This window comes from Erythrolamprus reginae, chromosome 3, assembly GCF_031021105.1.
Source record: "Erythrolamprus reginae isolate rEryReg1 chromosome 3, rEryReg1.hap1, whole genome shotgun sequence".
Taxonomy (NCBI): Eukaryota; Metazoa; Chordata; class Lepidosauria; order Squamata; family Dipsadidae; genus Erythrolamprus; species Erythrolamprus reginae.
In genome coordinates this window covers 105827514-105853084 of record NC_091952.1, presented here as the reverse complement: position 1 = coordinate 105853084, position 25571 = coordinate 105827514, and the positions used below count along the sequence as shown (strand labels likewise).

Below are 25571 nucleotides of genomic sequence, written 5' to 3'. Positions count from 1 at the left end.
AGAAATCATGATTTTTAAGCCTTATTCAGTCATACCTCCCAGCCTCACATCTCTTCCATTGAACAACATTGATTCTTCACACCCCATTTCCCACAATCCTTTTCCTTTATACTGCCTGGAAGCGACATCACACATCAAAGAGGCTAAGGCTGTAAGCTAATACCTTTTACTCTGTAACTCCTCTCACCTTTGGAGCAATCTTCTATAGCGAGGGTCAATCCAATGACTTTCCACTCTCATGTCTTCCTCACTCTCTGACTGGGACCACTCACCCATTGTCACATCTGCCTCCTCTAGTGGCTCCTCAGGCTCACTCAAGTCACTTTCTGCCTCAGTCTTGCTCTCTGCGTCATCTAGCAAACACCCACCCACCCACCCCCGGCCCAGGGTATTCAGAGGGACCTGGCTCATCTTCCTCAGAATCTGACATGATCTGAGGTGGACAACGAGTACTCACAACAGTTTTTATTTTGCTTTTCAATGCCATTGTAACTTTGAATGGTCATTAAACAAATAGTTGTGCATAGAGAATTACCATGTGTGTGTGTATATGTATGTATGTGTGTATAATATTGTTTATATTTATATTATTTTATTTTACTCTGTATATTTTTTAATTAATGGTCATTAAACAAATGATTAAAAGTCATGGATTACATAGAGCAGTGATGGTGAACCTATGGCATGGGTGCCACAGGTGGCACATGGAGCCATATCTGCTGGCACGTGAGCTGTCACCCTAGTTCAGCTCCAGTGTCCATGTGTGTGTTGGCCAGCTAATTTTTGGCTTACACAGAGGCTCTGGGAAGGTGTTTTTGGCTTCCAGAGAGCCTCCAGGGGGATGGGGGAGAGTGTATTTACCCTCACCAGACTCCAGCGAAGCCTTTGGAGCCTGGGGAGCCTAGAGGGTGGGAAACAGGCCGTTTCCAGCCTCCAGAGGGTGGGGGAAGCTGTTTTCTCTCTCTCCAGGCATTGGATTATGGGTTTGGGCACTCATGCATGCACAATAGCGCATGCCCATGCTCTTTCGGCACCTGAGGAAAGAAAGGTTCACCATCACTGACATAGAGAAAGAGAGAGGGAGCTTTTGTAGTTTCAGACCTACTGTCAGTGAACCAGCTAGCATCTGAGAAATAAATTCCAATCCACTGTGTGTAAACACAGAAAATTCCATTTATTATTAGAGCCATGTCTGGATTCTAGCCGTGAAATACCAACAGTGGAAATCACTTCCGTAATTATTTAGGTTAAAGTTCATTTCCACAGCCCCACACCCTCAAGTGCATCACATGTACCAATCCGGAGAGGGAATGCTGGCTTCTTCCTTGTTCAGTTTATCTAGAACTCTGCACAAAGAATGTGCCAATCTCTATCTCTCTCACTCCTCCCGTATCCCTATTGCTGTTACTGTGTCAGGTGGCCTGACACCTACAGGATTCTGTTAATGTAGTCTTACAATAAAGTAGCTTTAACTCATTTGGTCTTTCTTTGTGGTTTACCCATAAACTCTGAGAAATAGACATGTTCTTGCAAAGTCCTTAACATTTCAAAGACTGGAGATGAACAGCAACAGTAATAGATTGTTGGAATCTACGTGGAAAATAAACAAAACACATCTTTACCTTCTCTGCAATACTCTATCACAAACATGGTTCAGAGTCATTTTTATCTTCTCTGATTCAAAGTCATCCCTCCCACTCCCCCAACCTCCTCCTCCTCCAAATGTCCAGATGAAGGACAATCATAAACATGCAAAAACATAGCATTTAATGGTTATCCTAGTTATCATTCCTTGGTTACATCAGAAGTTACAAGATATAATGAGAATAAATGGAAAGTGTAAATGTGCTCCCATACATCCTCATTATAAAGCAACATTATGCATTCACAATGCATTAAAAGCAAATGACTCTTGTATGAAAATGTATGAGGGATATTTATGTGACCCTCCTTGTGGGATGAAACTAAAGTTTCAATTAATCCAACACAATCAACAGATAAATCCAAAAGTGATGATTGCCATCGTTCCCAGAAGTATTTGACTTGCTATTCTACTAAATACTAAGCATAGTTGTACTGTATATGAATATTTGGCTTTAATCAGCAAAGCAAATTTATTGGCTGAGTCAAGACTCTTATATGTGATTTGTTTCTTTTGTCAAAATAGAAAAACATGATATTCAAATATTTTTAATTGTACCTGTATTTTCATGGGTGATATCACTTTTTTCTATGACAGTAAAGTATCAAGGTATTATTCACTGATATGTTAAATATTGATTGATTGATTTAAGATTATGCAAGAAGAACCGCCAGACTTTGACTGAATTTGGACCTATGATTAAATAGATTTAGTGCAAAATTAATGAGATTCACCTCATGCCTTTCTGCCTCCCCTTTCCACTGTTTACTCTTCCTCAATCAACAAATTGTTATCTCTGTTCATCTAAAAAAAATAAAGAAATGCTTAGTCTTCAATTTGGCTCATTTCATCTTGTGATGCCTTATCTTGGCTTGGGGAAATAATACATCAGCATTAAAATTAATCACAATTCCCATGTAAGGCATTATTGACAAATTGCAGCTAGTTGCAAATAAAAGCAAATGTTTTTAGTCTCCTTTGTAACAAGGTTGAAGGCAAAGAAGAGTAGCTATGTGCACAAAATGTTAAAATATATTTCAGCACTGCCTTTTGATTGTTTATTTTAGAGTGTTCTGCCCATCATAACGGTAGATACCAGGTTGGGGAAACTAAATGAGAATAATGTTCACACTTGGACCTCTACATACCAGAAATGTTATTTTTCTTATACATATAGAAGCAAAATGTCTTCACTTTAATGGGAAAAAACCTAATAATGAATTGCTGATTATTCTAATGTAGCAATTCCCAACCTTTTTTCTTAAAAACCTAGGGAGCAAGTAGCTTTAAGTGTTATTCACTTGTTCGTTTTGATGAAAAATAACTCTCTTAAACATATTACCAATAACCAAACTGAAATGACTTTGTTCCCAAATGCCATTTTTCTCCTTGATATGATCAGAGGAAGAATAGCACATCAATTTACACAACCTTTTAGTTTATACAAGCTGTTGATGATTTTAGCCTTACCACTGTTTTTTTGAAATATATGTTAATAGAGGTAATTGCCTGTAGCTACACATATTTAATAAAGTTATGTAAACTGTACACTATAGAATATTCATCATGCTTCTTTGAAAGTTGCAGGTGTCCTTATATTTTTCAGCTGGCAATTTGATATAGCTCCTTAAGGACAGACTATTTCAACACTATCTTTTTCCTTCCTCCCCCCCTTTTGTTTGTCTAAATCTGCTTGTCTAAAAGCAGTTAGACTCTTTTCATTTAGAGATTTCCAAAACAATCAAAGAAGTAGAAAGGAAGGATTTTCTTTGACATGTTTGATGCCACCTGTGTATAATTAAATTGTTCTGCTTTTTAGACCAATATTTCATGTTGAGAAAAATCTATCAGTCTGCTGTACAGCCCCCCTCCCAATTAATAACAAGTTTTAAAGATAAATTTAAAGGGTAACCTATAAATTCAAAACAGAATTACACACACACTTGGCCAAAGTAATTCATTTTTGGTGCTTAGCCTATTCAATATAAACTTTTACTTGTCTTATGTAAAATTCTATGTACTTTGTGGTTTTACCATTGTATACCTTGTATAATTTTAAAATATTTTTTTAAAAGTATGCAATGTTTTGGGGGCCTGTATATGATAAGGATCATACACATAATTGTTCAAAATCTATAAACACACCTTAACCTTTATTACTATGGACTGTACCTGTTCGTAGCCAAAAGAAATGTTATTATGGATAAAATACAGAATTCCCTAATAGTGCGGGGATGGGGAAAAGACAGATTTTTGCAAGTAGATTCACTTTTCACTATAAACGGAATCGTTTAAAGGATTCTTTCTCTAACCAGATGGGAAAGAATTGGTCAAATATAAAATTAATAAAATTGAAACTTCCCAAATCAACAGGAGGCAGAAGCTATGCCAAATTTTAATTTTTATTATTTTTTTCCTATGTTAACCCATCCTCCATCGTAATCCAATATTTGTATTAAAGTAGTGAGTTGGGTCCCATCAAAGTGATCTAGACAAATTATTCCCGATTAATCTTTATTTCACTGATTTCACCATGAGCTGAAATAAAGTGTATAAAAAGTCTAAAGCCTTCAATTCGGATTAATACCAAATTTCAAAAAAGTTGAGTTTTTAAAATATACAGAAAAGAAAAAGAAATTAGACTCATTTTTTTAGTCAATGGTTTTCTTTAAAACATTAAAATCAAATTGGAGTATCAGTCTCTTCTGGCATGCTAGAAAAATTGGTACACACAACTTTAAAAATAGTAATTGATGAGTCAGTAACCTATAAATGACATTAAAAAGTAGTCATAGAACTATGCAGTTTGAATCCAGTTTAATATTATATCCAAAAGTTTGACCTTCTCTTCCTTCCATTCCTTTCCTCAAAGCCAGTTTATTTATCTGTAAATCAACAATATAATTTTAAGCAGAATGTTGTCAGAAATTTTCTGATATGTATCTTTTTCATCTATATACAAATGACTGAATAAATATCCACTTATTTTTCTTTCTCAGGAGTCTCCCATGACATATTAACTATTCATTTTCCATATTGCTGCTTCCACAAAAATTGAGAACAGTTGTTTATTCTGCCAGATTTATAAAAATTGACTTCCCAAGAGTTTGCTAATTTCTAATCTGTAGAAAATTGAGCACTACAGAAATACTCTTCAATTGATGAAATACTACACTTTAAAAAAAAAAGTTTGCATGCTAAAATATAATGTGATGTGTTTTGGTTACAATGACCACTACTTCTTCAGGTTCCAAATGTTTTGGAAAGGAAATTTAGCCTTTTCTATATAATACAGCAAATGGTTTTCCATTCCTTTGCTCACTAGGTGACAGAAACCCGGACTGGTCCTCTTGGCTGCAGTAACTATGACAACCTAGATTCTGTCAGCTCTGTTTTGGTACAGAGTCCAGAAAATAAGATTCAGTTGCAAGGTACGTGGGTGGAATCAAAAGATGTTTACAGGACTATTGTTAAACTTACAGTATGCCTGAAGAGTGCATGTAAAGAATCATTTCAAATGTTCTATTTCCCTAAGGTTTCAGCAGGTATATCTAAATCATGATTCTTTTCAAATATGGGAAACAATCCAGTTCAAAGAAAAATTGTTGTGGTTATGTTCTTTACATTAACATATAGTTTGCAAACTATCTGATACGACTCCAATTCATATATAGAATTATTCTAAACATTCAGGATGTTGGAAATGAGCAGCATGGTGGCCTGGTGTTAAAGATCCTTACCTTCCACTTGGAAGGTTGAGAGTTCAATACTAGGTAGCAGCAGATATTTCTCTCGCCTTGGGCACAAGAAAAAAAAATCTGTGAACTCCACATGGGGTCTAACCCTAATCCTAACCTTTCCTGTGCATCTCCATTCAGTCAGGGTGACTCTACTCCAAATTAAGGGATTACTGGATCCTAATAGAATTCCAACCCGTTGAGCTGGACTATTTCTTTGTTACATATGGCAATCTATTTAAAATTGTTAAAATTTCTCAAAAAGCAAGGTATTGCTCAATCTGACTAAGAATCCTAACCATGCATCACAAAGAAAAATACCACTGGCCATTGAATGTTTTTCATATCTATATTTAAGGACTATTCTAGTGTTGCTAATTCAGCAATATGTAGTCCTGCAATGCTAGAAATTTCATCCAGCTAATACAGTATATAATTAGGAGGGGGGGAAATCCTCAGGCACATTACAATAAAAATTGGACTGGGGAATCATTGTTTGTCTCTTACTTTTAATACATTTTTGCTTGTCTGGTGTTTAGGGAACCAATGATGATATTAAAAATCCAGAGACTTTGTGTTAATCTTATTAACATTCTTTGAGTTTCCTTCAGGGGTTTTATAGAAATTTGGCAGTAGAATTGTCTCCAACTTCAAGGCAAATACAGAATGATGTTTCAAGGGAAATTAAAGGTTTCCAATAAGAGTAGAGAAAAAACAATATTCTTCAGATTGTCAGTGAATTCCACCTAAATATATATTTGAGAAGAGAAAATGGGGAGGACTAGAATTCTGAGTATTGAGAGTAGCATTAACAAGGTATGTATCAGGTGTATCAAACTGGTGGTCCATGGGCCAGATGCATCATGCACAGGCCATGTCCATCCCAGCTCCATGAAGGGAAAAAATGTTGCTATACATCACATGATGGCAACATGATGCAGCAAGTTTGACACCCAGCATGATTAAGAAAATCCATTAAAGTTATTGTTTTTGGGGGAGGAGGGGAGAGCAATTTTTTTTAGTATGTACAAAAGATATCAAGAAAACAACTCCCAATCAGTTACTACCATAGGAAATCTGCTTAGTATCTTTCTATAAAGCATGGAATAATGTTATGCTCTCTCCATGATGCAGCAATATGCATAGGCCTTTAATAGAGATGGTGGGCTGTTAGCTGAACTTTTAGTGGATTCCAAACATGGTTTATTTGAAATTTATTTTCCAGCTCTTGGAATAGACTGTGGGAACTATTTTTTGTTGGAATTGATGGATGAAACACAAATCTCCCCTTTTCTTCTCACGTAATAGGACAGCTAATCTTGAACTGTGTGCCTAATATTTTAGGACATACTACATTACACTTCGATAGATGATCCTGTCATTTTCTTTGGGGGTTATATTTCCATTGTGTTTATTGAAGTTATTTGCGGCTCAGCTGCTGTTCTCACTATGCTTGACATAATATTTATCAGTAAAATGCTTAGGAAATTATTATATCAATTGTAATTTTGTTTTGTTCCATATCATTGTACTGTAATTATAATGTCAAAATGGTTACACATACAACAGTCTTTTAAAATTCACATTATAGTCAATATTGCCTTGACAAACCAAAATTTTAACATGGCAAAGTTTATTTTCATATTTTTCTAGCAATACCTTTAAATAGACATTTTATTCTACTGTGTAATATTGCATTTTTATTTATTTTATTATATATCTTTCAGCAAGTCATCTTTCTCCAAAATTTATGCAATAATTTGGTCTTTGGTCAAGATGTACTGCAAACATTTGCAAAATATGTCAGTGAAAAAAAGCATGTAATAAGCATGTAAACATAAACAATTTTTTGCTTTTTCATGTCACTCTCAATCCACTGAAAATAGATTGTTCCAGTCTTTAAAAAGTTTTAAGCTATTCTTGTACAATTTATATTGTAGTCGGTGAAATAAGTGTCCAACCACTCCTTCTTGTTCTTTGACCTGGGAACTAAGAGGTATATATGAGAAAAACCAATAAATTGGTTATTTATAATAGAACAATTAGAAATTTAAAAAAAAATTAGAGTGACAGATAGGAAACAAATGTGGTTTGCAGTAAGGTAAAAGGGTTATGGAATACTAAAACATATAGAACTTTAATACATGAGTATGTGGGATAAAAATGTAATAACAAAAACAGCAAAGAAAACAACATTAAATCCAGCCATAACTTCCCCTGCACACCCTGTTCAAAGATCAATTGAAACAATGTTAGGAGCTGAAAAAGCAAGTTCACCAATCAACCTGCAAAGCATGGAGTTAATATTGCAAAATATTTAAGAAACTATAGCAAAGACACATAATCCATAACTAAAAAACAGGAAACTCTAAGAACTAATCACGAAGAAAATACATCATGCAGAAATTAAAACAGAGATGGGAGAAATGAAAGGAGACATAAAAGTATGAATGATAAAATTGAAAAAAATCAAAATAATGTAAGAAAAAATACAGACAGTGAAAACAAAAATGGAACAGACAGATAAAAAAGTAGAAACTATGCAACAGAAACTAATAACAGTTAATAAAGATCTTGATGAGTCAATTATATCCTTAAAGATGGAGAGAGCCTCCTACCTCTTAAATTTTCAGGAAGAAAAAGAAGAACATGTAGATGAAAAGATGGCAGAAATCTTAGCTGAAATGATGCAAACCAAAAAGACAAGATGTGATGAGAGACATGGAAGAGGCCACAGAGTCTATACCCATGATAATGAACTTATGGCACACTTGCCGCAGGTGGCACGCAGAGACATGTTGCCTGACACGCCAAGCGTCAGCTATGGAACTTCCAGGTTTCTGGCATGCGCATGCGCAATGACCAGAATGCTACCGGAAAATGAAAGTTGATTCAGCTCTTTACTGTAGCAGGATCACTGTTTACTGCTCCCTTTCCTCACTTGCTTGATTGTAAGTGGGCTGGTGTGAGTGTGTGTGAGAGGGGTGCGCGGGCGAGTGGGTGCAGGGGGAAGAAACCTGGTTGGTCCCCACTGTTGCTGCTTTAGTCCCTCACTGCTCAATCTATATGGATGGTTTGGCTGGGGAAATTCACATCCACTCCCAGAGCCCCTTGGGATCAACCAGGACACCTGCAGTCCTCCTCTGCCAACTCAGGCATTGGAACATATGAGGGGATACTTTTGAAGGAGATACAGGGGGGGAGCTGAGAGCTGGTTTCTGTCCCACAAGAAAGATCTGATCCAGAACCAATCCCAACGTGAAGGTCTTTTATTTGCTCCTTGTACATTTTTACCATGTAAGAAATTAAATTTCTGATGGTGTAAAAATAGCTCATAACTCACCTTGCTAGACAGCTAATATCATGTCTAAAAGCAAGATACTCTTCTCACCTTTTGTCTGGAATACCATTTAATCCAGAACTTGACTTCTGGAAATAAGAGGGTTGATAAAACACAAATACAAGGAGTACAAGGAGCAAATAAAAGACCTTCCATGTTGGGATTAGTTCTGGATCAAATCTATTCCAGATGCAGTCAAATTTAAAGAACTTGATCTTTCCTGCTTAAACTGGTTAGATTTAGGAAATCTGGAAATGGAGCTATTGGAATTTCAAGAAAGCTCCATGTGGAAAAATAAATTCTGTGACCTGGGTGAAACACTTGAAAAGATAGAAGGAATGACACAGTATAGCAAAGTTAGTTCTGACACAGTTACCAGTTATTCTGAAAATAAAATCCTTAAAGCATGGAATTCTCTGCCAAATAATTTTAAGTCAATGAAAGCACTTGGGGTGCTTTCTTTACTTTGTTTGGATCATTTTATGCTTGTGAGCAGCTGTTTTCTGCTTTGAATCATATCAAAAATGACACCAGAAACAGACTTACGGATGACCTGAGTACCACATGTGTTGCTCTCAAACTTACAAAATATGAGCCAAGGTTAGACAAATTATCAGCGGACATACAACAGCAAAAGTCACATCAATAAAAAGCATGCCAAATGCAAAGTTTTACATTTCAATAAAAAGTTAATTGTTTCATTGAAAGCACTTTTATTGTGGGGGTTTTTTCCAGAGGAAAAAAGTTAATCACATGAGTTTTCACAAAAACTGGGGTGCTTTTGCCTTCTCCCAGCCCTCAGAAGCACTCTGCAGAACTCTCAAATCCTCTGTGTGCCCCATTTGTTATAAAAATGGGGTTGTTTTTCACCCAATTATTTCAAAAAGCAGGTGTGCAGAAGGTTTGAGATGCCTGCAAAGTGTTCCTGGAGAGGGAGGGCAGGGAGGACAAAACCTTTTTGTTTTACTTATCTCTTCACAATCCTGGTGTGTCTTACAGCCTGAAAAATACAGCAAATTGTCCTATTGGCACTCAGATAAATACTTGGGATTTGGGTTGCGGTTTGGGTACTTGGTCTCAAAAAGGTTCACCATCACTAGTCTGTGGAAATTAGATTCAATTGAAAAGGCTTAGGAATTTTATGAAAGATACTTTCAGGTGGAAGGTGAAGAAGAGAGTAAAGAAGAAAGTAAGGAAGAAGTGGAAAGCACAAGTCAAGAAGAAGAAGTTACTAGAGAAAAGAAAGATCGAGGAGATAAAAGAACACAGGAGAGAGAGACAGTAAAACACGAAGGAATAACGAGTAGGGTAATAACAGAAACTAGTGCTACAAGAAAATAATACAAATAGAAATGGGAGAAGAAATTAAATTGATCTCCATCTACATTAATGGACTTAACACATCAAAAAAGGGAAGTATTTTTTACTTGATACAGATGTAAGAAGTCCACATTAAAAAAAGCATAACAAACTACAGTGATCCCTCGAGTATCGCGAGGGTTACGTTCCAAGACCCCTCGCGATACTCGATTTTTCGCGATATAGTGGTGCGGAAGTAAAAACACCATCTGCGCATGCGCGCCCTTTTTCCATGGCCGCGCATGCGCAGATGGTGGAGTTTGCGTGGGTGGCGGGGAAGACCCAGGGAAGGTTTGTTCGGCCGCCCAGCAGCTGATCTGCTCGGCAGCGCCGCAGCAGTGAGGAGGCGAAGATCGGGGTTTCCCCTTTGCGTGGGCGGCGGGGAAGACCCAGAGAAGGTTTCTTCGGCCGCCCAGCAGCTGATCTGCTCGGCATCGCCGCAGCAGCGAGGAGCCGAAGATCGGGGTTTCGCTCCTTGCTGCTGCGGCGCTGCCGAGCAGATCAGCTGCTGGGCGGCCGAAGAAACCTTCCCTGGGTCTTCCCCGCCGCCCACGCAAAGGGGAAACCCCGATCTTCGACTCCTCGCTGCTGCCCGGCCGCCGCTCGCCCGGCCGCCCGCTGCTCGAGAGCAAGAGGGGGAGAGATAGAGAAAGAGAGAGAAGGAAAGAAAGAGATGAGAGAGGGAGGAAGAGAGTGTGAGAGAGGAAGAAGCAAGATAGAGAAAGAGAGAGTGAAAGAAAGATGAGAAAGGAAGAGAGTGACGTCATCGGGTGGGAAAAATCGCGATATAGCGTTTCGCGAAGATTGAGATCGCGAAAATCGAGGGATCACTGTATTGTAAAACACAAAATTAGGAAAATTATACACATCTTTAGCAGTAAATTTTTACAAAAGGAATAACCACTTCTATAATTTTTGTGTAGTTGCATGTTATTTATAAAAATGATAAAGGCGGGATATAAAGAATTAAATCTTTGGCATAGGCTACATTCCTGGCAATTAGTTTGATGCCTTCTCACAAAGTTCTAAAATGTTTATTAACTATATTAATCACTTTTGCTGTAAGTAAAATTCCCCCCTCCCCCCAAAAAGGGGGAAAAAAACATTTCTCACAGCCAAAGCAATATCAGCAATCCATTTCCTTTTTTTGACAGTCTTCACGAAAGAAAAGTTCTCTAGTGAGTCTTTCATAAAATTGGATAGATAAGTGAAACATATATGGCTACAACAACACTTTACAAAAAATGATTTGATCATTCTACCCCACAGATTAGTCTTGGGATTGGTGATGCTCCCTCACACAGGTACCAAATCATTTTTGTGGGAAGAGATTCCTTGGATCTACTCCCATGCTAGTGAGAAGTAAAATTCCTGATATTTATTAATTAATATTCTATAAACTCCCCAGTATTATACTGTTACTTCAAGGAAATATCTCCTGTGCTGTGAACCAGAAATATTTTTTAAAAAACTTGATCAAAAGATGAATATGAATAAAAGAAAATCATTCCTGAACAAAATGATTGTGCAGATTTTTTTGAAAAAGTAATTTTATCAATTATATAGTCATTGGCAGAATTCAGACTTCAAGTACAATGATTTGAACTGATCCTTGTATTATTGTCAGTAATCTGTAACAAAGCTTACTCAAGGATGTTTTATCTTGGTATATATAATTTAATGTTGTTTAAAAGAATCCCTATAGGTTTAATGTATTTAAAAGTGGGGGATAAAAACATGATGATGTTTTTTCTCCTAGTAGAGCCATTTTTCAACAGATTCACTAAAAACCATTTGCCAGGTTCCCCTTTGGCATGTGAAAAATAACCCTCTATTAATCAATTGCAAAAATGATTCCGTTCCTCAGGAAGCTTTGACTTTGTCACAAGTCATAAAAAAATGATATGTGTTAGTTGTTTAATTACCTTTAAATCTGTGACCTAACATCTTCTATGAACATATTAATTGTAGACAGAATTAAATCTAAAGGATTGGTTAAGCTCTGAGGAAGCTATCTCACTTATTAAGATAAATTGTTTCTTATTCTCCTTCTCTTCCTCCTCCATTAAGGTCTTCAGCTTATCCTGCCCGAATATTTGCAAGAAAGGTTTGTGCAGGCAGCTCTGAGCTACATTGCATGCAATTCAGAGGGAGAATTTATCTGCAAGGACAACGATTGTTGGTGTCAGTGTGGGTCCAAATTCCCAGAATGCAACTGTCCATATATGGATATTCAAGCTATGGAAGAGAGCCTGCAACGCATCAGTGAGACATGGAATACTTACAATAGTGATTTCGAAGATTCAGGTGTGATGTTTCCACATAGTATATCATTTTCATCATTGTCCTGTGATTCTTTAATGACATCATCATGACCAGATATGATGTATGGAATGGTGGATTCTGTGCGTTGCATTCATTAGTAGTTATGAATAAGGATGCATCAAATCTCAGTTGAGCATTTGTTTCAGAACTATTTTATTTGGTTCCATTTTTGAGGACATTCTTGGCTGGCCAAATCTGCCTTGATTTGATATGTGGGTTGCCATACTATTTTGTTAGGCATTTCCATGGATTCTACACTATAACTTGGAGAGTGATATTCTGCAAAGTCCATTAGCATTGCTCATTCTGTCATTAAAAATGTTTGTAAGAGGTGGGCATATAAGTAAATAATTTTGAAAAGTAGTAGGGAGAACGAGATTAAGCATGCAAGGTTTAGGGGAATAATGCAGGAATTACACAAAGGTTTTCTAGGATAGACTGAGTAGATCATGTGAGCACACACTTTAAAGTCTATAGAAGCATTACACTACACCTTAAATTTATATGGGAGCAGATTTAGGAGATTCAACCTCAATGCATTGCAACATAAACTCTAAACAAACTTCCACAAGTGTATCTCTCAGAGCAAGAATCATGGCTAACCCACCCACCCCCTGCTGCCAAGGTGTGAATTGAATGGACTCTCTGGTACCTTGAGCAAAGTTGCATTCTTGGGTAAAAACAACGGTGGTAAATTGAGGGCTAACCAGTGAAAGTAGCAATTACTGTGCAGCAGAAATAGGGATAGTTAGCAGAAATGTTTGAGAAGTTCTCTGTAAAAGCTCTGTGCATTAGGGAATGTGTACTGGTATGTGTTTGTATGTATGTATGTTCATATTCCTAATTGGTCTAAAAATAATTTACTGAACAAGCAGATTGCTGATTAATATGTCCATAATTCCTGCACAATTGAGATTGGTTTTGTATCATATGGTCAGTTAGAAGTTTGCAGGAAACTCCACTGACACCATTTCCAATTTAGCATGAAGTGACCTTCATCCCATATTCACTTTTTACCAATATGCCACAGTTGTGTTGATGACCTTTTTACCTAGAAAAAGAAAAGTGACTTCACATTTGTTTGTTTGTTTGTTTGTTTCTTTATCTATCTATCTATCTATCTATCTATCTATCTATCTATCTATCTATCTATCTATTTATTTATTAGATTTGTATGCCGCCCCTCTCCGTAGACTCGGGGCGGCTCACAACAGCAATCCTATCAAAATGTAGTGAAAACAGATAGAACCTTATAGAAATGCAGTCTGATGGCAACAAAGATCCAGATGAGGATTTAGCTGCCTTCAGTCATTACTTATGACTGACTCGCCCATACCGGTTATCTCCTGAAAGAGGTCTCTACTTGCTAATGCCATTTTGCCCTTTTCAGACTAGTATCTTGAAAGGAGCAAACCTTTAAATATCACGAAAGCTTAATTGCATTTGGCTATTGTGACCTTTATGATTATGAGATACATTTTGAAATCAAACTTTCCATAGTCTGTTTTGTATTCTCACCAAGGATTCACAGGGAAGTTGCAAAACAAGACAGATTTTGCTATATCAATTACACTGAGGAGATCTGTGTTTTGTGATTTGTTGTTGTATATGAGGGTTTCTAAAGAAATGTGTAAGAAAATTCTCAAATATTTAGAACAGGAAGATTACGTGTTCCTCGGGTGATATCTCTTGCATAAATGAGAGGAATTTAAATAGGTCTTTGCTGGAGAGACGGAGTAACGACACGGACACAAGAGCTGGATTTAAATTGGGTCATTTTTATTAACATAAAATTTGCACAATTTATTCAAATACTTTGCATAAATTAGCATAATCAACTATGACCCGGAACTGGACCTGCAGGGTCAAACAACTACTTCTGGGGCGGAAATGACGTTGTGCCATCAAAAACATTCCTGGGCAACTCATGGGCGTATCTCGATGCAAGTCCAGGTGAGGGCCAGGCCGTCACCTGCGACCCTGCCATGCTGTGCATGAGGGGGGTCCCACCGGCTAACCGGAATCCGGGAATTAAAGGTGCAGGACCCAAAGACAGGTTCCCCCCAGCTGCTCAGGCAGAAACTCCCTCCATGAGCTTGCAGAGAACCTGTCAATCATCCCCAAAGATGCCCAAGGGAGAACGCGCGGTTGCTAAACCACCCCAGTTTTCCGCCCCTAACCTGCCTACCCAAATGACCAAAGGTAAGCCAATTAACCTAATAAAAGCAAGCACCCCCTAACCGCACATCCATCACCCCAGTGTGGAATGGGCGAAAAAACAGTTCTGCTAAGAGGCAGAACTGCAAAAAATTCCCATTCGGCCCCCTAAGGGCGACCCCTAGGCACACTGCGAAATAGTGGAGGGCGGGCGGGTGTCTGCAAGCTAACAGCAATCCGGGCGAAAAGGGAGAGCCCCGGGCCTGCTCTCCCTTATATAGGGCAAGCAGGCCCCGCCCGGACCAATCAGGGCCTGGCCAATCAGGCCCTGATCTCCCGAGCGAAGTCTCGCATCCAAAATGGCGGCCGGGATCCAAAATGGCGGCCGCCATGAGGGACCGTGTCTCCCGGTCCCTCCAGCAAAGCCTGCCTGCCGGGTAAGTCCGGCGCTGCCCTTTTCATGCACATACCAACCAGGTTACAATTCAATCATACCCCATCAATAAGTCAATACACACCTTATTTGGAAATGATGAGAATTAAGTAGATGATTCCAAATTTGAAAAGTCTGATATGTTTTGGAGATATATATTCTGAAATTAAATTATATGAAATTCTATATTCTCTATTTTTCCTAGATGTGATATGTCACATCAGATTTCTGATAAATGTGATAAAAATACAGTTTAAGATTGGTTGGTAAAGATCAGGATCACTGTGGAAAACTATGTACAATTTAATGTTATTTAGGCTCTAAAGATGGATGGATGGGTGGATGGGTGGATCTGTAAGGACCTCTTAAATCCTGGTTATGATTTGCACAATAACTTGAAAGGAGCACTTTCCAAAAATAGTACTCATATGGGTATTGGTGCACCACAACATCTTCCTCACACATGCTGCCAGACTGCTTGGGTTCACGTTTTGCTTGAATTGGTGCTAACTATCACTATACAGTGGTACCTCTACTTATGAACTTAATTCGTTCCATGACCAGGTTCGTAAGTAGAAAAGTTCGTAAGAAGAAGCAATCTTTCCCATAGGATCAATGTAAAAGCGAATAATGCGTGCAAACCCATTAGGAAATCCAAAACATTAAGGTTTTTTTTAAAAAGCGGGTGGACAAAGTGGAGGTGAACGGAGTGGGGACAGAGGCGAGCCGAGGAAGCGGTGGGTGATAGGGAATTTCCGGATGTGGAGCAAGGTGCGACCTCCAAGCAGCAGTGGCGGCGGCAAAGGAAGAGCCTGCCGCCGGATGAGCGTGCAACCGCACAGCCCAAAGCGGCGGAGGAGAAAAAAAAGCAGGCGACCCCACAGTCAGGCTGCTTCCCGTGGCTGCAAAGAGGAAGAGCACCCCTCAGCTTCTTTCTGCAGCACGAGGAGAAAGTGGAGGCAGGCACAAAGGGCTACAGTTTCCCAAAGCCAGGAAGAAGAAAGAGGAGTTGGTCCTGAATCCTCGTGTGCACCAGCCAGGCTACTGCTCCTCCCCCCGGAGCTCCCAACACACGGCCAGAGAAGGCTCATTTCTCTCTCTCGCTTGCTCTCCTATGGGGAGAAACTCCTGATGCCTCCCTGTCCTTGTAGCCAGCAGGAGAGTGAGCAAGAGAGACCAGCCTTCTGTCCTTGTAGCCGGCAGGAGAGCGAGCAAGCAAGTGAAAGAGACGAGCCTTCTCCGGCCGCGCCTCAGTAGGACAAGGACATCTCCGCTGGCTGGGAAGCTTGTCTTGTCCAGCACCCAACCCTCCTGGCAGCCACTTTTCCTTGCAGTGTCCGTATCCTCCCAGGGCATGGCTGGAAAAGGCTTGTCTCTCTCTTTCGTTCACTTGCTCTCTTGCTGGTTACAAGGACAGAGAGGCGCAGCATCAGGACTTTCTCCCCTTGGTGCCCAAGTCCTCCCATGGGGAGAAACCCCTCACACCGTGCCTCCCTGTCCTTGTAGCTGGCAGGAGAGAGACGTACCTTCTCCAATGTACTTGCAAGGAGAGTCCAAGATGGGTTATACTTCAGTCTGATTGGTAGGGACTGAGTTTTAATTTAAATAATTACTAGGCAGGCACCGCCTCCCCCCTTAGCCCTCCAGTCTAAAAAACTCAGTCGCAGTAAAGGGACGCCTGAGTTACCTCTCGAGTAAAATTATTGTATTATTGCTGTTTATTTTGTATTGCACTAACCTTTGCATTTTATTTCCTTTTCCTTTAGGTGCAGACGGGGAATTATTGCCTCGGGCGGGCCTGGGTCCCAAACCTCCCGTGGGTTTAACCCAGTTGCCTGCAGCTCCTCCCTACCCAAACCCACTCCACACAGAGAGATTCCAGCAAGCTGCCTTTGTGGGTGCGGGAGTGAGCGCCCGGGTGACCTACCTCCGAGGTGGCACCCGGATGACGAGGAAGTGGCTGACGCCTTGGGGGGTCCCCCCCCCCTGGCGAATAAGCCACCGGCCGAGCGTTGGCGCTTCTCTCCAGCGGCCGCAGGGGGGGAGGAAGCTACCCCCCCTCCCCCGACGAAGGCAGGCGAGAGCCGATCCAGCCATCTATTCCCCCAGAGAAGCGGCGGATCGGCTCGAAAGGAGGATTGCAAGAGGCGGGAGGGGCCGGCTTCCCGCCCGCCGGTGAGGCTGTGATCAGTCGCCAGGGCAACGGCCCGTGGCCATCTTGGCTGCACTGACGCAGCAAAGGGCGGCAGCCATCTTGGGAAGGTCTGAAACCTCCCGGCTGCAGTTTCCCGCCCACAGGCTGCCCGCGTTGCCATGAAAACCGGCCGGCGGCCATGTTGGTGAGGTCGCCGGCTCGGAACTGAAGCCAGCCACACCCCTTACCGAGGCTGGCAGGGAAAGCACGCAGGCGCAGAGAGGAGCACTCCTGGCCTTTCGCTTTCATTTCTGAGAGACTATCCTTGCTTATACGGGGCCCCGTGGACAATGCAAGAGTTTCAAATTAATATTATAAAATCGTGAGTGTTACCTTGGGGCATGGCTGACCAAACAGCACAGGTTGGGGAGGAGACCACCCCTACTAGGCCCAGTACCCCCAAGGAGAAAGCCTCAAAGTCAAAATCCAAATCTGCACAGAGCTCTTCACTAAGGGATGCAGAGAAGCGCATCAGAGCTCTTGAAAAACAACTAGAGGCCTCACAGAGAGCAGCAGGGCCGGCTGCACCTACAAATCAGCAGGCACCTGCCAACCCCTCTATTTCACCCCCTATGTTTCACCAAGGGGCAGCAACCTCAGTCTCAGAGGGGGATTGGTCCCCGGAAAGAGGGAGCCAGGCCTGGATGCCACCCAGGCCCGAGCCATTTGGCCTGGGGAGACAAGCTGCGGGGTGGCCTTCTAATTACCCCCCCTCTCAGACCTCGCAATACGCTCAGACAGCCACCTTTACCCCTACGGCGGCAGGCCTTCGCAATACCCATGATGCCTGGCAGAGCATGCCCCAGGCCCTGCAGGAGATGATCGCTACCACATATAACCAGGGTCTTGTCACCGGGGCACAGCAACACCAGCAGGCCCCAGTGGGACTCCCTCCAATGAGGTCTAGAGACCCCTGGACGGCCCCTGCCACGCAATCCTTAATGGAATCCATGGAGGAGGAGGATGCCTACCGTGATGACTTCAGCGCAGCTGAGGATGACCTGTCCGGGGATGACCAGCCACCGGAACAACCTACCTATACGGGCCTGTTCAAGTCCTCCCTCTTCAAGGTGCTCCTGAATAAGGCAAAGCTGACTATCGATCAGGCTGGTGAGAGCGGCCAGGCGATGCCTCCGGAGGCATCCCAGCCAACAGGAGGCCTGTTTGTCTTCCCTAAACAGGAGACCGTAAACATCCCGTCTTCCCACCTGTTCCTGGAGACCATTCAGCGCCCGTGGGAAAATCCAGCAGCGGCTCAGGGTCCCTCCAACCTTGACCGTAAATTCTACACCTTTGACCAACAGATGGAGGAACTGTTGGAATTCCCAGCCGTGGACAAGCCCGTAACGAGCCTTGTGTCTAACGCCCTAGTACCTTCTGAGTCGCAGGAAGGCCTGAAGGCTGAGGACAAGCGGGCAGAGAACGTGGCTCGCAGAACCCACCAGATGGCAGCCTGGGCCGTACGAGCCGCCTCGGCAGCCTCATTTTTTAATAGGGCCATGCTCCTCTGGATTAAGGAGATCCAGGCTAGGGCCGACCCAGAGGACGGAAGACTCCGTCAGGACCTCAACAAACTGCTGGCGGCCACCGAATTTTCGGCGGATGCCACTGTCAACGCCACCAAGTTCGCTTCACGAGCAATGGCCTCTTCTGTGGCCTCACGCAGACTCATTTGGCTCCGCAACTGGCAGGCGGATGTCAAGTCCAAGTGGAGTCTTGCCTCCGCCTCGTTCAAGGGGAAGAAGCTGTTCGGGGAGGTCCTTGACGATGTCCTGATCGAGGACAAGGATAAGAAGAAGGTGATGCCCAGGGCTAACAGACGGCAGGATAGGCGGTCCACCCCCTATCAACGACGTCAGCCCTTTCGAGCAGAGCCCTCCTCGTCCAACTCCCAGACAACGAGGCCGTACTTCCAGGGCTCCTTCAACCAGGGAGCCTTTAGGTCGGACAGGTCCTACCAGACGGACCGAGGCAGATCGTACCAAGGTCGCCGCCCCTTCAGAGGAGGTAACAGGGGCTTTAGGAAGAACAAGTGACTTTCAGAGAGACACCCCACTAGGCGGCAGACTGCGGTTCTTCCCCGACATCTGGAAAACCACAGCCGCAGACGCATGGGCAGTATCCACGGTTTCCCAAGGCCTGAGGATCGAATTCATCCGGCCTCCCCCCCATCGCTTCCTACCTTGCCGTACCCCGTCAGACTTTCAGAAGAGAAAACTCCTATGCCAAGAGGTATCTCACCTCCTAGAGATAGGGGCCATAGAGGAGGTACCCTTAGCTCATCAAGGCAGGGGATTCTACTCGGCAATATTTCTCGTACCAAAATCCTCAGGAGGAGTGCGAATGATCCTCAATCTCCGACAGTTGAACCTCTACGTGAAATACCGGAGATTCAGAATGCACTCACTAAAAACTATTCTGGCCTCCATAAGACACAAGGATTTTATGACGTCAATAGACCTGAAAGAAGCCTACCTGCACGTTCCCATCTTCCCACATCACAGGCAATTCCTGCGATTTTACCTAGACGGCAGACACTTCCAATACAGGGCGATGCCTTTTGGACTATCCTCCGCCCCCAGGACATTTACGAAATTACTGGACGTCCTCACGGCCAGTCTCAGACGACAGTCAGTACGCGTGATGGCGTATCTAGACGATATTGTCATTCTGTCAAGAACCAGAGAACAGGCATGCAGAGACACTCAACTGACAATACAGACACTACAAGACCATGGCTTTACAGTCAACTGGTCAAAGAGTCAACTAACACCCACACATCGTCTTGCCCACCTGGGCACCACTATAGACTCCAACCTGGGTGCGGTTTTTCTGTCCCAGGAAAGACAAAGGACAATCAGGACTCTGATAAGAGAGCTGGGACCTCAGCAATATCCCACTCTTGCCCTTTTATCGAAGATCCTAGGAACCTTAGTTTCCTGCATAGATATAGTGCCATGGGCGAGACACCATTTACGCCCACTCCAATGGTTCCTGCTCCCCTACCAGAGGCAAAAGACCAGTCACTCTCTCAGGAGAGTCCCCCTCAGTACCAGAGTACGCACCTCCCTGCAATGGTGGAGGTCCCCCTCTCTGACCAAAGGATCCTTATTTCTGGACAAGGAGCTTATTACAATAACAACCGATGCCAGTTTGACAGGGTGGGGAGCACATCTCTCTTCACACATGGTTCAGGGACTCTGGGAGCCTCAAGACCTACAAGAGGTCAATATAAATTTCCTGGAGTTGAAGGCTGTTTCATTGGCCCTCCACAGCCTTGCCCATCTAGTACGGGGTCAACATGTACGCATCCTGACCGACAACGTTTCCACACGGTCTCACATCAACCGACAAGGGGGAACACGGTCACGGAGATTAATGAAGGAATCAACATCACTCCTCAGATGGGCAGAAGGGAATCTAGCCTCGCTTTCAGCGGAACACATTTCCGGAGTAGAGAATGTGTGGGCGGACTGGCTCAGCTGCCAGACGCTCGACCCGGGCGAATGGCGACTGGACCCCAGGATTTTTCAGGAGGTGGTAAGGAGATTTGGGGAACCGGTGATAGACTTGTTTGCAACCAACCTAAACACCCAGCTTCCTCGCTTCTTCGCTCGATTTCCCAACCCGGGCGCGGAAGGGGTGGATGCCCTGACACTTCGATGGCCTCAGGGCCTTCTTTATGCGTTCCCTCCTCTGTCCATCCTTCCCAGGGTGATTCGGAAAATTCTGGAGGAGAGAGCAGAAGTGATACTGATAGCCCCGTTTTGGCCCCGGCGCATCTGGTTCGCAGACCTAGTGCAACTGTCGAGGTCACCCAATTGGAGGATACCGGACCAACGGATCTCCCTGACACAGGGGTCCTTCTCTCATCCGGAACCACAGTGGTGGCATCTAACCGTGTGGCGCTTGAGCGGGAATATCTAAAACGCCAGGCCCTACCGGACACAGTCATTGACACCATACAAGCCGCCCGTAGACCATCTACAAGGAGAATCTACCAGGCAACTTGGGCTACCTTCCATAAGTTCTGTGAGCAAAGGGAGGTAGATCCTCAGACGGCGTCGCCGCAGGTAATCTTATCATTCCTGCAAACTGGACTAGACAAGGGCCTTGCCCCTAACACCTTACGCCGCCATGTTGCCGCTCTGGCCACCATCCTTTCGACAGACAGTTACCGTTCCCTTACCAGACATCCATGGATCAGGGATTTTCTGAAGGGAGCGACCAATCTCAAACCACCAGTGATTCATCGTTTCCCTTCCTGGGACCTTCCCTTGGTGTTGCACGCACTGACAGGTCCCCCCTTTGAACCTATCCGTCAGATCTCGTTAAGGTTGTTGACCCTAAAGACCGCGTTCCTGGTTGCAATCACTTCAGCCAGGAGGGTTTCGGAGATTGCTGCCTTGTCAACAAGACCAGACCTTTGCCGCTTTGACCCCAACAGGGTAGTCCTTAGATTAGATCCGGCATTTATACCCAAGATAAACACGTCTTTTCACAGGACTCAGGATATCATCCTTCCGGACTTCTGTGCTCGTGGGACTCATCAGTCTGTATTACGATGGCATAAGCTGGACGTAAGACGAGCCTTAAAGATTTACGTTCGGAGGACTAAGGATGTTAGAACGTCAGAAGCCCTGTTCGTGTCCTTTGCCACCAGAACTATGGGCACTAAGGTGTCTTCTCAAACTATCAGTCGATGGTTGAGGGAATGTATTGCAGAGGCATACAGGACTAAGGGATCCCCAATTCCTTCGGGGATAACGGGACATTCCACTCGAAGTGCGGCAGCTTCATCGGCCTGGAGGACCCAGGCCTCGTTGGAGGACATATGTAGAGCAGCCACGTGGGCGGCTCCATCAACTTTTATCAAACATTATAGGATCGACTCCTTTGCTTCGGAGGAAGCAGCGTTTGGGAGGAGGGTGCTACAAGGGGTTTGTTCTTATGTGGAACCCCTGGTCCAGTCTTGTCCCTCCCCGTGATTGCAACTTGGGCATATCCCATCTTGGACTCTCCTTGCAAGTGCATTGGAGAAAGACCGTTGAACTTACCTGAACGGTCTTCTCGATGCACTGCAAGGAGAGTCCAAACCCTCCCGACTCTGGGACCAGGGTTTCTGTGGGGGGGTGTGCTATTTAGTTATTGTTGTGGTTGGAAGTTTTATGGTTTAATAAATGGTTTTGCTTTACTGCTCCTTCGCCTTACTTTAGACTGGAGGGCTAAGGGGGGAGGCGGTGCCTGCCTAGTAATTATTTAAATTAAAACTCAGTCCCTACCAATCAGACTGAAGTATAACCCATCTTGGACTCTCCTTGCAGTGCATCGAGAAGACCGTTCAGGTAAGTTCAACGGTCTTTCTCTGGCCACGCCTCAGGAGGACAAGGACACCTCTGCCAGCACTCAGCCCTCCTGCTGGCCACATCTCCCTGCGGTGTCCGTGTCCTCCCGAGGAAGAGGAATTGGTCCTGAATCCTCGTGCGCGCTGCAGCAGGGCAGCTCTGCTCCTCCCCCCGGAGCTCCCAATGTGCAGCCGGAGAAGGCTCTTTTCTCTTTCTCACTCTCTGCTAAAAGGACACTACAGCTCACCTCTCGCTCGCTCACTTGCTCTCCTGCCAGCTACAAGGACAGGGAGGCATGGTGTTAGGACTTTCTCCCCGCAGTGTCCTTGTAGCGGGCACGAGAGTGAGCGAGAGAGAGAAACAAGCCTTCTCTGGCCGTGCGAAGGAAGAGGAGTTGGTCCCAAATCCTTGTGCTTGCTACAGCAGGGCAGCTCTGCCCGGCCAGGCTACTGCTGTTTCTTCCATGTCAGCGCTTGAATCAACTGCGGGGAAAATGTACAGAGTAGAGCCAAGAGGCGGGTAGGGGAAGTGCTGGCATGGAAGAAACAGCGACCCTTCCATGGGACCATCCTCTCGCAATGAAAACAGCCTTCCCCACAGTTGATCCAAGTGCTGTCGTGGAAGAGACAGTGACCCTTCCACAGGACCTTCCTCTCACAATGAAAACAGCCTTCCCCGCATTTGATCCAAGTGCTGGCTGGGAAGAAACGGACCCCGCCTGCTTCTTAACTGACTGCACGAGGAAAAGGTGGGATGGAAGGATGGCGTGAAGGCTGTTTTCATTGCGAGAAGACGGTCCTGTGGAAGGGTCGCTGTTTCTTTCCCACCAGTGTTTGCATCCTCTGTGGGGAAAATCATCAATGCAATATACCATCCATTTTCATTTACAATAAAAGACAGAATCATATTAAGTAAGATATAGTAAGACATATATAGTCACAAACAATTCTAAATTCATACTTATTTGAATTGGTAGATCTTTTTTCTGTGTTAGCAAGTCTAATTTTGTCATCCAGATAAACCAATTATCTTATATTTTAATTTAATCATTAATATTCCTTCAAGTAGTTAATATGAGCAATGTCTCTAACATTTTAAATGCTAGGTCCTAGTGCTTCCTTCCTCTCTTTATACATTTTTCTTAAACACTAAAAACCCTTATATAGCGTATCTATTATTAAAATCTAAAAAAAAAATCAATAGCAAAATGAAAAAAGACCATATAAGTATCATTAATACTTATCAGTATATCAATTTCTATCTCCTCAATCTCATTAATAAATTTCAATTCTAACACACACACACACATTATCAAACTTAATATCACTGCTGGAAATAACACAAATCCTGTTCTTATTACTGGTATCAATATACTCATAGTGTAGCATGTGACCGTCAGCCCATTCATCAACTAGATCATTTTTTAATTCTTTTATTATTTCCCCCCTCAATTTCTTTTTCAGTAGCACCAATTAAAACTAAGCAATCTGCATAAGTCATAGTATGTTCTTTAATCTATCCATTTTCAAATTTAGCATTGTTTCCCTCTTCATAGCTTCTTGCACTGTTCACCAACTGCTTATCATATTCTTCAACATGTTTTTCCATTCTATGTTTAGCTACTTTGTTGTGATCAACACTGATAATTTCCTTTCAATCCACAGCTTCTTGTCCATTAACTCCAGTTGTAAATTCAATAGAATCACTTAGGTTAAAGTTGCATTCTTTAATCACTCTGTGGATATCATTACAAAAATCCCTTATTTCCTGCATTTTCAGTTCTTCACTTCAATATCAATTGCAGCAAACATTTATCCCCAGCTGTCTAAAGAAAAAACCTTTTAACAGCTTAAAAAAATTTCAACTGCAAAGATCCAAAGTTTGTTCAAACTTAAAAGTCATAATATTTTTCTTGTTTTTTTCTTTAGCTCATTTTATATAATAACTCTACAGCTAGCTTATTTATTCAAGGTCACATCTGTTCCAACATTCCAAAGCTAAGCAAGAGTCAATTCACTTCGGAGAACAAGTCCTCCACCAGCAGATGTCAACACCAAGTTCCTTTTATGTTTATTTTAAATCCCCAAAAAATTTTTTAGCTTCATTTCATTTTATTTTAATTTATTTTTAGATCCAAATTGTTAATCAAAAAAAAAAAAGCATAATCCAGCAACCTGCTTTTCAGCAGAAGCTTTCAAGTCATTTCAGTAACAATTGAACTCTTCAGTTGATAATTAGAAGCTCCCCACTCTTCTCTTTATCTTTACCTCCAAAGTCCAAAGCAACAGTTCTTAACCTTGCTGTTCTGTTCCCAAAGATTATACACTTGTTCTGTTCCCGGGCAGAGCAAAATAAACAAATAAACATTAATTTTTTCATTTCATTTTTCATTTGTGTATGATCAGGAATGTTCAAATTAGTAAACCAATGCAAAAGGTATTCAAAAAAACACTTCCAGTAGCTAAAATCAACCCTTTTTAGTCCAAGTCAAATAGACCTGGGAACAGAACAAGTGTAAGTTATTTCTCTCAGCAAAAACTAAGCAACTAAAAAAAAATACTCATACAAAGAACCCCTGAAATGATGCAAGGTCATGTAATTTCAAGTTTCAGATATGCAAGGAAAATTATTTACAGGGTCTCAAACTTCATTTCGGGTCACATATGACCCGAACTGAACAGCAGGGTTAAAAAAAGTTTTTTCCTCCTGAAAAATAGCTCACCATATCTTACGTGCTCTCTTTCTCTTCAACCTCCAGCACAAAACTTACAGTTCTTTTCTTTCCGGATGACTTCCAACTTCCATTTCAACTCTTTCTGACATATAACCACCAAGGCTAATGCGACCAAAGTCGCTTTGCACCATTGCCGGTGGAGGTTCCAGGCAGACTTTCCGTGGGGTAATTTTGGGGTGTGCTGACCTCAAAATGGATTGCCTTCCAAGTCCGCTTCTTCACCTCCCCTTCAGAGAGGATCTGGTCTGATTCAAAAGAATCAGTACCCCCAAACGACGGGGATTCAGATGTTCCCTAACAGAAGC

At 42.6% G+C, this 25571-nt stretch overlaps 1 protein-coding gene across 1 annotated transcript in view; it reads left to right on the top strand.

The window, feature by feature from the left end:
• BRINP3 (BMP/retinoic acid inducible neural specific 3) overlaps positions 1-25571 on the top strand; it is a 339980-nt gene that overhangs the window by 220937 nt on the left and 93472 nt on the right. The window contains exons 4-5 of the mRNA XM_070749010.1: positions 4968-5073; positions 12149-12385. Coding sequence (XP_070605111.1) covers positions 4968-5073; positions 12149-12385 — 343 coding nt within the window. The remainder of the gene's footprint in view (positions 1-4967; positions 5074-12148; positions 12386-25571) is intronic.